Below are 12608 nucleotides of genomic sequence, written 5' to 3'. Positions count from 1 at the left end.
TTTTTGGGGGGGGGGGGGGGGGGACTTACCAACCCCAAACGATAGTGTAATTATTATTGTTATATTTATATTGCTGTTTTGCTAATTTATTTCCATAATTGTTAATTGTTTAGATAAGAAAAGAAATTTTCTCATTCTCTGCATTTCCCGCAATGCATCCATGGCACAAGACACAAGTGTCAATCTGTCCATGTTAAAGGGTTAGTTCACCCAAAAATGAAAATTCTGTCATTAATCACTCACCCCAAAATATTTTTCTCTAAAATATTTACCCTTCTCACTCACCCTCATGTCGTTCCAAACCCGTAAGACCTCCGTTCAAAATAATGAATTTATTCAACAATTTGTCTCCTCCGCGTCACCCTAGCGCCATTTTGGAGAATATCCACTGAACGCAAACAGTGTATACTGTTCTGTGTCAGCCGCACCACACGGATACGTTGTTTTCGTTCGAATCAAAGCGTAAATAAACATAGAAAACATATCCGCGTTCTCAGAAAACCATGCAGCCCTGAAAGAGGTGTACGCCACTTCCTATGCAAAAGTTGGGATTTATAAAAACAAACTTGACTAGAAAATTTGCGCATATGCACGCAAGCTCTGACCCATGCGTACAAACTCATTTTCCTGGAGTGAGAAAATTAATGAAGTAAAAACAACGATTTTAAGCTCTGTTTTCATGTCGATATTTAAACCAAAATTATATGAATTTAGACATATTTGTAGTGGATGCGCTTGATCACTTTTCCTCTTTTAATGACACCAAGGAGTGCTATAGGCATGGCCTGACTTACCATTGGGCTTGAATGGGCTGCAGCCCAGGGGCCCCGCCTTAACCCGTTAACATTTGTTTGATTTGTTCAGTTATGTGCCAGTCAGAAATTATTATCCGCATTTCAACTACACACACGGGCCAGCCGGGGCTAACAGCTTCCAACTACGACCTTGGAAGCCATAATCAAACAGCATAAACTGTAATTTATGATTTTTTTCACACAGAAAAAAAACCACACGTATTAAATCACGTCTGCGCTGAATCGCTGATTAATTTGTGATCACATGGCTACTTTAAACAGTTCCATTAAGCCTTTAGCCCAAAAGAGCGCACATTTAGAAAGATAATGATAAATTCTCACATGTTCATGCCTCATTTCTTTTCAGAGGATGATTCTATATTATATTAATGTTCCACTAAATTAATCTGAAGAGTTTTGAGCGCTCTCTCCTGTTCAAAGACTATAGAATACCCTATATTTACAGGGACTTTGTCCCGTCTCACTACCATCACACAAAGTGGAGCAGAAATGTCATCAAAACGATTTAAAAAAATAAAAAGAGCCATTTACAGGGTTCGTTCGCACGGTCATCAAAAACCCAGAAAGCTTGGGAAAAGTCGTGGAAATTTATTTTACAAATCTCTATATAATAGAATATATGTTTAATCGTCCTGAATCTCGGTCGGTGCGGGATTGAGCATTTTGGTTTTACTCATTCCCGCAGGTTTCGCACGTTTGGAAAATTCCCGCAAACATTTATTTAATATACAATGTAGGTTAGATGAGTTAAAAAAATTAACTCAGCATATCAGATTAAGTCAGTCATTTGAAAACAGCGTGAGTGATTCAGCTGTACCGCGTCTTCTTGCCCTCACTCTCTCAAAATTGCCTCACATCAGCGCATCTTGTCTGCACTAAGAGAGCTGCTGCACGGTGCGATACAAGACTTTCGCTCAGCTGACAGAACTGTCACTTGCCTAATTGGGTCAGTGTTGCATCATCACAAAAGTTTATCATTTGCACGTCTTTTTAAACCATTCGGTACTTGCGCGCTCCAAACTAGTTTTCTGGGTGCTCACGGTCACATCCAAAGTGCGCGCACATGAAGCCGCCACACAAACACCTCGAGAAAAAGTTATTGTTTTCATTGTTTCCGACTCAAGTAATTATTTTAATAAATAATGAATATAAGCATAAAGACAATTAAACGGTCAGTAATAAATGAGCAAGTAGCCTAACTAGCAATAGCACAAGGATACAAATGAAACAAACTTTTTAACTTTTTCAGGTAGGCTATAGCCTAAAACTAACAGTAGCTGCTACTATTCAGGAACAAAATACTATGATGTATAAAGTCATAGATATAGATTATATTTATACTGTATATTAATCCATATTAAATATGAAAAAGTGATTTAGTCAAGAGCAGATTTGAGCAGAGTGATTTTTTTTCTTTTGTTCTTTAACACAGACTGACAGACAGCAGGTATACTAAAAGCTGCTGTCACTTTCACACAAAATGTTAAAGGGGTCATATGATGCGATTTCAAGTTTTCCTTTCTCTTTGGAGTGTTACAAGCTGTTCGTGAATAGATAAGATCCCTGAAGTTGCAAAGACTAAAGTCTCAAAACCAAAGAGATATTCTTTATCAAAGTTAAGACTCTGCCACACCCCCCTAAAACGGCTCGTTCTAACACGCCCCCACATATCTACCTCACTATGTGGAAATATTAGCATAATGCGCCCAAATGTGCACGCAAAGAAAGAAGGCGTGGTTTCAGTAACCGCAGTTAGTGTTGAAGCAGCCATGTCAGGGAGACGCTGTGTGTTTCTAGGCGAAAGCAAAAGCACTTTATTTGGCCTTCCGAAAGTAGATGCATTTAGGAATCTTTAAGATCACTTACAACAGAACAGCAATGCATTTTATGGACGACCGTTTCACGAATCTAGGAGAGGAGGTAATTCTGACTTTGCTATGACAATCTGGCGCTTATAAATCAGTGACTTTAAGTATGTTTTGTTACTAGTTTAAGAACAATGATCAATGATGCGCGCTTACTTCGATATTATGGCGGACACTGCTGGATTCGGTGGTCGAACGGTCCATTATCCGGATTGAATAGGACCAATGATAATATCTATAGGCTACTGTACAACCGCAGCTGCACAGAGGTTAATGTCGTGTGAAGTCATCTCTACAACATTATGAAAAGTACCGCTGTATTTGAAGGATAGGCTACAACCTGAAGAAAACGGTAAGATTTACACGTTTCCTTTTTAAAATTGTTAATGACGCGCCGAGTCAGACAATTTTACACTGCAATAAATATAGGCCTATCTGTTTCCACTCAAAATAACTAAAAGATGTTCAGCTTATCAGCAAAACTGCATAAATGTAGTTTGATTTGAATTGTTTAAAACAATTGAAATACTATTTGGCCAGTGTAAAAGAATGAGATCAACTCTATTCTAAAATATTTATCTGATAAATTGCACTGCAATAAATAGGCCTATCTGTTTCCACTTAAAATAACTAAAAGATATTCACGTTATCAGCAAAACGGCATAAATTTTGTTTGATTTTAATTGATAAAAACAATTGAAATAGGCTAATATTTAGCCAGTGTTAAAGAATGAGATCAACTCTATTCTAAAATATTTATCTGATAACTATTTTAAACAATTTTTGTTTTTATTTTTGTTTTTATCTTGATATATTTATTCTAAAACATAAGGATATTGGATGATTTTTAGAAATAAAAATTAATGTATGGCACAAATGGCATTTATAGTCCGTATCTCATATTTCTTTAATGTCTTTTATCTTTGACGGTGTTAAACAAGGTGTCATGGGAATATGCATTGAAATGATATGCAGATGAGGTTATGCATAGTAAAACAAGGCGTTGTAAGCTCCATATGGTGATTTCAGGGAGGAGAACAGGTTCTGGCGTACACATGGTTTTATAAATCTGAAAACTTTTGTGCGTACGCAAAATCTTTTGAGCATACGTACACTTTTATGATGAAATCTACGGAGAGTTTTATAAATGAGACCCCTGGAGAACCACAGCCCTGCAGAGTTCAACTCCAACCCTAATAAAAACTCACCTGCCTGTAGCTTCCTAGTAACCGTTCAGACCTTGATTAGCTTTTTCAGGTGTGTTTGATTAGGATTGAAGCAAAACTCTGCAGGGCTGCAGCTCTCCAGGACTGACGTCATGGGTCAGAGTTTGCGTGCAGGTGCGCAAATTTTCCCGTCAAGTTTGTTTTTATAAATCCCACCTATTGCGCAGGAAGTGGCGTACGCCTCTTTCAGGGCTGGTTTTGTGCGTACGCAATGGTTATAAATGAGGCCCCTGGACTATAAACACTTTCTCAATCCAGACTGCCATCAAGTATGTTGCTATTTTATGAGAGGAAATTGTGTTTATTCAGAATCAAGCATGAGATTTTGATGGAGTTCAATTCATACTCCAACAAATCACTGCCATGCATTTCATGCAGTGCACTATATATCGTGATGTGCTGCATAATGGCTCATGTGGTGAATTATTTAGCCTAAATGGCTTATGAAGGCTTTCTCCTGTTGTTGCTAGTACTGATCTAAGGATTCCACCATATGCATGTTGAGTTTTCTGACATCTCTGCGATTCATGGCTCTTGAGTTTGGTTTTCCCTTCCAGCAGAAGAGCATTTATGTGTTCATTTCCACTATGAACGTGGTCTAAGGCATGTGTGTAGAGGTTTGAGTTTGCTCCAGAGCAGAGGGGTCTCTTGACGTCTCGTTAGCTTTGGTGCAGTCTGGATTCTGACGCGTCTGCGAGCCTTTCTGATGGATAATCTTTAAATCAAGAGAACAGTGTACCCAGGACATCTACCTCAATTTAAATACAGAAAACAGCTCTCCCTTGAAAAAGAGCTTGTGTGTTTGACTAAACAGTCAAAGCTAATCCATTTCCATCAAAGCTAAAGATACTGTTTGGATCATCTCAAAACATAATGGAGAACATGTTTATTAGGTTTTACACAAACTTGTAGAGTACATTAAGCGAAATGCTGCCATCATTAAAGACATACCAAACACTGACGTTCTGAAATTATTGTTCATTTTAAATTTTTTTCTTTTTGTCATAAGAGTAGAAATGCAAAATAGACGCTTTTTCACTAGTGGTCTCAGATGTTTGGACCCCAGTGAAGGTAAAATTATTTTGACACAATAAAATGCTGTTCAGTAAGGAGAACTAAGAGTGCTATTAAAAAATGAATTAAGAAATATCATTGTATTGATTCAAACACACACAAAAAGCAGGACAAATAGACATTTTTAATTTTTAATTGCCAAATAAATATAAAGTTAGTATAAGATAAAATATCATAACAATAACAGTACATTAGTGAATCCATTTTAAATGCAACATTTTCTAAACCCATTTGCCAACTGCTTTTCTTTAACAGTTGGTTGGCTGTGTAAAAATGCCATTGGATAGTTCACATGTGGGAGCAACCAATGAACGTCCATGTGTGAACTGTCCAATGACATTTTATCGATTGGCAAAATGATAAAGAAAAGCCAGTAGCAAATGGATAAAGAAAAGTAATCTGTAAATGCTTTATAAAATTCAAGTGAAATGATGGATTTAAAAAATATTTATCAATTTACTGTTAAATTTAATTAGATTTTAAATATCAATTAAATAATCTTAAATACTGAATATTTAAAATGAACTTTGAAAATGTCCTTTTTTACATTTTAATTTTTAAATTTTTCTTTTTTTCATGATTATTGATCATTTCATTTTATTTTTAAGCAATACTTTTAGTCCTCCACAGTCCATTATGTTTGGCACTTTTTTTTTTAAAGATTTATTTTGGGCATTTTTATGCCTTGATTCAGATAGGACAGGAAGTGGACAGGAAGCGACATGGGAGAGAGAGAGAGAGAGGGGGACAGGATCGGGAAAGGTCCACGAGCTGGGACTCGAACTCGGGATGCCCGAAGCGCAACAGCATGTTGGCCACATTTTTAAAGAAAACTGGAAATTACGAGGAAGGACAGGAAAATGGAACTGGGAATTCAAATGGGAAATGATGCATTGGCACCAAAGCTTAGCATTGTTAAAAACAAGTACACTAGGCCATGGCTTTGATGGTTCTTTCTTTTAGATCAATTCCTTAACCATTTGAAATGGTTGTTACCTTCTCAGCTGCTACATGTTATGGTTTGCGTTTGTGTGGAAAGATTTCACTCAAATAGTCTTGTCTAACGATATCTAATGATGCATGTATTTGCTTTCATGTGCTTTACCTCAGGGACGAGGCGGTCCAACTGTCTGACACGGTTTTGGTGGGAAGGGTGTGTGGATAGCCACTCTGGGATGGTGGGTTCGCCTCTCAACTGATCATAGATCTCCATCTGCTGCCAAAAGACTGGGCCTGCCCTCACGTCAGCACACGCCTGACAGAAACACATACAAATCTCAATAAACACACATACAGAGATGGTTTCCAGGCATGTTAAAGCCCTGCCATCATCAAAGGAAGCAAACAGAGAGATGACACACACACACAACCCCACGAGTGCTCGAAGCTCTGGACAGCGTCATTAGCTGGAGCCGAGAGCTGGCTGGCTCATGGACAGCATGACTCATGACAAGTCTAGCAAGCCTCGCATCGTTACCGCAGCAACGTGCCAGTGTCCTTCACCGAGCCGGCTGTGGCAGGCCGGATCCAGGCCCGTTTACGAGCAGCAGGCGGCCCGTTATTACTACTACAAGAGATAGAAGGGAATTGACTGTTTCTCCATAATGATGCCAAGCATGGGATCAGGAGACATGCTGTCAGGAAGAGCATTACACCGAATCAGATCACTGCCACATAGAGAGAAACGCTTCCGTCGAGCAGTTTGTAACGAAACAGTGCCATCAAGAGGTCATGTAGGTTACTGTGACTATAAATAACTAATAAAAAGCAGGTTCCGCAGCACGGAATTGCATTTTGTTTTTCACGGTTTTAATTTATCCAGTTTTCTAGTAAGAATAAGTTACTAATTATTATCTATACAGCTTTTATTTAGAGTGACATTATTCTAAAATATGTCATGCCTTGAAAAGTTAATTTATTTGTAATTTTAGTCAAGTTTTTATTATTATTATTTTTCTTTCTTTCTTGTTTTCTCGTGATCTTGACATTCCCAAACTCTCTTTTCTCATTATCCCGATTTAATCTGCTCATGATCTCGACATAACAAAAGTTGTTTTCTCATGATTCATCTGACAGCAGCACTAACCAAATTAAATAATAAATAACTATTTTGATAAGAAGCTGTCCTAAATGTAATGGTTAGATTATATCTATCCTACATGACAAATAAAAATAACAAATTAACTATGCAATATAATTTTTTTTTCAAACAAATAATGAAGATGTTGAATTCAAGGTGCTCTAAAAGATTTTAAAATAATTTTGCGCATTTACATTCAAATGCTAATTGGTTTACATAATATCAAAACCTAAATCCCAAACCCTAGCTATAACAGATATTAACTTAAATTAAAACTATTAAAAAAAAATTTCAGCAATTAAAATAAGCTGAAATAAAATGAAAAATATTAATAAATACTAGTTAACTAAACTAACTAAAACTAATAATAGAAAAACAAAAATTCTAAAACAACACTAAGCTATAAACAGCTTAAATCATATTTATTTAGCCTGATTTTCTGAACAGAAAGTGTTAACTGTGACAAATTTTCATCAAGCCCGACACACAATGTTTTACAAACAATGGTTAAGCAGGTTTATAATTCAGTTATGGGCTGCTACGCAGCACTATGCTGCTTATCCATGCACTTGCAACTTATGAAATGTATATATATAAATGTAAATTATGTAACAGCTGCTTACACCGAGAAACTGGACTTACAGTGCATTTTATGTAGACATTTTATCAATGTGTTCCCTTGCAATTGAACCCTGATAATAATAATTTCTGCAGTACCTTGGCAGCCAGTTGCAGGCCAACCTGGTCCGCCTCTGCCTCCAGCTTACGACTGAAGGGCCGGTCAAATAAGAACTACAAGACAGACAGAAAAAATGAGAGAGAGAATATGCAGTTAAATGAGCTGTTCTGACAGAGCACACAGAAGCTATATTGAGTAAACAGAGGAAGATGGACAGAATGAAGTGAAGCATATTTGGAGAACAAAATGACTAGGAGATAAAAAGCTTAACCATTAAAATGTAATTTATTTTAAAAGTAATAGGAAAAGACGATGAAAAACGGAAAAAAGGGATGAAAATATCCACATTAAAAAGAGAGCAGGAGAGTACACGGTATCTTAAAAGAAAAACACCATAAAAAACCAAAGTACAATTAAATTTAAAGTGGACCTTTGTTTCACGCCGCACAGTGCTTCAGAAAATGCAAATTCGATATCCATTTAGAAGGCAAATAAATGTAGCTGAATTCTAAATAACCTTAAATTGAAGTCCTTAGAAACCCAAATAAGATCTCCTCTGAGATATTGTTATTGTTTTACAATGGTGGCAAGAGAGTACTTGAGAAGGTTTCTTTGAGCTCGAGTAGAGGAGTATAATTCACGTTTAAAGGGTCTTTTAAGGATTTTAGAATCAATATTTAAGGAGTATTTGCATCATTAATGGACAAACCCAACCTAAACAGAGTCCCATCAATGTCTTATGCTTAATTCTGAGCAAACAAAATGTAATACAAATACAATATGTATACATATAATCAGTTAGTAAGATTTTTTTTAAACAAATTCATACTTTTACATAGCAAGGACACATTATATTGATCAAAAGTGACAACAAAGACATTTATAAGAATACAAAAAATATATTTTATATGAATGCTGCTTTTTTTTAACTTTTTATTAAAGAATCCTGTAAACAAAAAAACAGTTTCCACAAAAACATTAAAGGGGTCATATGATGCGATTTCAACTTTTTCCTTTCTCTTTGGAGTGTTATAAACTCTTGGAGCATAAAGAAGGTCTGTAAAGTTGCAAAGACTAAAGTCTCAAATCCAAAGAGATATTCTTTATAAAAGTTAAGAGTCAACCACGCCTACCTAAAACGGCTCGTTTAAACACGCCCCCACGTCTACGTCACTGTGTGGGAAGATTTGCATAACGCCGCCCAAATATTCATACAAAGAAAGAAGGCGTAACATTTATTCTCGCTGTAGTATTGTTGTTGCCGCCGCTGCCATGTCGTGAATACACTGTGTGTTTCGTTGTGAAAGCGAAACTACTTTGTTTGGCCTTCCAAAAGAGGACGATATCCGCTTCATCATGCCTAGAGCTGATCCATGCTGGTCGCTGAGGAAATACATCAACTTTGGCTGTGGATCACCGGATCGGCTTTCACCGTGGACGAAGCAGAGTCCAGCCCGGGGTCGTCACATGTGATTGCCGCAAGCCCACCGGACGCTCCTTCGTCCAGAAAGGCGGGGCATAGAGGAGAAACAATAATGTACATTATGTGGAATGACACGTTGGAAACCAATAATGTGTTTTTTGAACCTTAAACCGCATAAACACATTGCATTACACCAAATACACAACATAATGTTCTTTTTAGCAACGTCATATGACCCCTTTAAGCAGCACAACATTGATAATAAGAAGAAATGTTCCTTGATATTAGATTGATAGAATTATTATTAAATGATAGAATGACACTAATGTATGGAAAACACATTAGTGAAAATTCAGCTTTGCCATCACAGAAATAAACATTTAACATTTTAAAATATATTACAACACAAAACAGTTGCTTTAAATTGTAATATTATCTTACAATATTACCGTTTTACTGTATTTTTGATCAAATAAATGCAGCCTTGGTGAGCAAGAGTCTTCTTTCAAAAAATACATATATACAAAATGGAATTATATATATGCTAAATAAAATATTTTAAAATAAACTATATTTCAAATGCTATTTAAAAAATGGATGTGATATTTATTTACAAAAATGTTTTATTTCAAACAGACTGGGAAAATTAAATGGCTTTATTAACTGTGAGTGGGAACATGGAAAGGAGGCAGATTAAGAATCAATTGAAAAAAGAGAAAGAGAGAGATCGTGAGGTCAGCTGTCACCTGCACTAGTTTGCCCTGAATCCACTGGCCCAGCACGGCTAAACTGTCCCTGGGACAGATCGCCCAGATCGCCGTTAACAGGATGAGAGACAACAGCTCCACCACGTGAGACAAACTGGCCTGCTCTGCCTGAGAAAGAGAGAGAAATTCATTATGGGCTTCTGTTTTTGTTGATTTCGTCATTTATCTACTATGCTAATTTGTTTGTATTTCAGTGTTAAATCAATTAAATCTTGCTTAGCAGCCCATTCTTTGACAGCATGCCCAATTAGAAACAATGTAGAAAAACAAACAAAAAGAAACAAGCAATTTAGCAAAGAGAGACATAATGAATCACACTGAATTGTAATTGCGATACACATTGTATTGAAAGAAGGGCAACAGATATACCAAAACACATGTCCACGAGTGGCCGGGTACATGCCGCAAAGCAGATTTGTTGGGTAATTATGTCAGCTTCATGGTCATATGATAATAAAAGGTGTTGAAGGAGCATTCTGAGATTATGGATTGCTTGTGATAAGTGTATACTGTAATGGGAATCATACTGTTATATAATAACAGTATGATTCCATACAGCACCTCTAAAGACCCCTCTGTCAAGCTCCTGAAGTTTGCAGATTGTTTCCCCAGCAAATCTACATCATGAACAGTTAATGTTCTCCCATTGTGCAATTAAAGTATGTGCAATAACCTTATACTTATTTATCACCCTAAATCCTAGTACATCCCTACAACTTTATTTTATTTTATTCTATTCCTATTCTATCTATAGCATACCTGTACATACAATTTATTCTTTTTTTGTGGTTTATATTTATGCATGTGTATTTTATTCACATCTTATTTTTATTATCTGTGTGTTGTTGTTGTCTCCGTGTACTGGAAGCTTGTGACACTATAACAAATTCCTTGTATGTGCAAACATACTTGGCAATAAAGCTCTTTCTGATTCTGATAATCATTTAACCTATTACAATAGCTTATTTGCATTAAAATGGATGGTTTTGTTTTATTTTCACATTTTTTTAAATAATTTTTAACATCGTATAATAGTATATAGAGGACCAAACCTGCAGAAATTAAAAATAAATAAATAAATAATAACATTTATTTATTTTTCATTCCTGCAGGTTTGGTCCTCCATATTATGGGAGATGTTTACCAAATATCTATGCTTTTACATATGATTTTCAGTGTCTATCAACTAAAATTTTGGTTTGGTCCTTACACAAAGCTATTGCATTCAAAAGACTTAAATAGCTCATAAAATATAGCAAATAAAATATATGTGACATATTTCACCTACTTCAGTGTGGAAAAGAGCTGCTTGGACATTTTGTGTTTCACATATATACCACCATTAATAAGATTTTATGTTTTTGAATGTCCCTTATGCTCACCAAGGCTGCATTTACTTGATCAGTAATATTGTGAAGAATTATTACAATTTACATTTTATATTTGAATGTTTTAAAATGTACCACATTTTCTGTGATGACAAAGCTGATTTTTCAGCATCCATTACTCCAGTCTTTAGTGTCACATGATGCTTCACAAATCATTCTAATAGGCTGCATATGAATAAACAAATCAAATAAATAATGTTTGTCATTTATAAGATAGTTTTTCATCTTGCTTGTAGCTATCAGAATAAAACAATCACTGAGACAGTGTGCATGCAGGTTTGAAATCTGTTCCAGCATCTGCTAGCTTGTTGCGGTTTGAAATAACAAAGGAAGCACTCGTGAGTCTAACAGCGTGTTTCTTGGCTTTAAAGGGACTTTTTAGTGTCACAGAAAAATCAATTTAGTTTTTCACAACCACGTCATATTAGTCCTGATATCAGTGTTAAGCTTATTCACCCTAACCAGACCCACAAGCACGCAGCGATGCAACAGCTCTGAAACGAAAACATCTCTTTAAACCCAACCCTTAACAGCGCTTAGTGCCTCTGAGACAGGACGCCTCCTTCTCTTCATTTAAACCAAGAGAAGAGATTAAAGTAAAACATGACGCACACAAAAGAGAGATAAAGTGAGCACTTGAATCTAATGAAGGGTCTTTTACTTCCAGAAAAAAGCTGAGGGACACAGCAAAGGAAGTATAAATTTAGTTTGATCCAAACTATAAAGGCCAGAGGTAGTGTGAAGACCCTACAACCATCAGACAATGGGTAGCAAACCATGTAATACTCATATACATTTAAATTGAAATCAAAATGACCCTAAGGGAGAGATTACTTACAGAAATTTAACACTACGCTCTTGGATACTTTACTTTCGGCATAATTCATTATTGGATTAAAATAGATCCTGATAAAATGACAAAAGTAATGTCCATTCGGGTGTTTCTGTGCAGAGGTTTGACAGTGTGGGCGGGACTTACTGCATGACCAATCAGAGCGTGAGCCATCTCATGTCCCAGTATAAAGACCAGCTGATGGATGTCTGCTACAGCCTCCAGCATTCCTGTGAAGATGAAGACCTTTCCATTCTGACACACACACACACACGCACACACACACACACACAATCATTCCAGCTGTGAAATCAGAATAAATTTCTCCTCTAGTAATCAGTCTCAAGATTTTCTTTAATCATTTGCAGTGAATTAAGAACATTCAGTGGTGTGAAAAAGTGTTGGCCCCCTTCCTGATTTCTTATTTTTTTGCATGTTTGTCACACTTTAATGTTTCAG

The 12608-nt window shown here is 36.2% G+C and overlaps 1 protein-coding gene across 3 annotated transcripts in view; it reads right to left on the bottom strand.

Annotated features, from left to right (window-relative positions):
• oma1 (OMA1 zinc metallopeptidase) overlaps nucleotides 1–12608 on the bottom strand; it is a 28547-nt gene that overhangs the window by 10552 nt on the left and 5387 nt on the right. For 2 of the 3 annotated variants that reach the window (XR_001634122.1, XM_016484618.1), the window contains exons 4-7: nucleotides 12297–12404; nucleotides 9909–10037; nucleotides 7778–7852; nucleotides 6086–6235 (exon numbers count right to left, since the gene is read on the bottom strand). Coding sequence is in view for 2 of the 3 variants with exons in the window: in XM_016484618.1 (XP_016340104.1) it covers nucleotides 6086–6235; nucleotides 7778–7852; nucleotides 9909–10037; nucleotides 12297–12404 (462 nt within the window). In the remaining variant the exon portion in view is untranslated. The remainder of the gene's footprint in view (nucleotides 1–6085; nucleotides 6236–7777; nucleotides 7853–9908; nucleotides 10038–12296; nucleotides 12405–12608) is intronic. The other variant, XM_016484619.1, reaches the window with a different exon arrangement.

The sequence above is a fragment of the Sinocyclocheilus anshuiensis genome, unplaced genomic scaffold (assembly GCF_001515605.1).
Source record: "Sinocyclocheilus anshuiensis isolate Anshui unplaced genomic scaffold, SAMN03320099.WGS_v1.1 scaffold1661, whole genome shotgun sequence".
NCBI lineage: Eukaryota > Metazoa > Chordata > Actinopteri > Cypriniformes > Cyprinidae > Sinocyclocheilus > Sinocyclocheilus anshuiensis.
The sequence above is the reverse complement of the archived record's forward strand: the minus strand, read 5'-3'. Positions and strand labels throughout refer to the sequence as shown.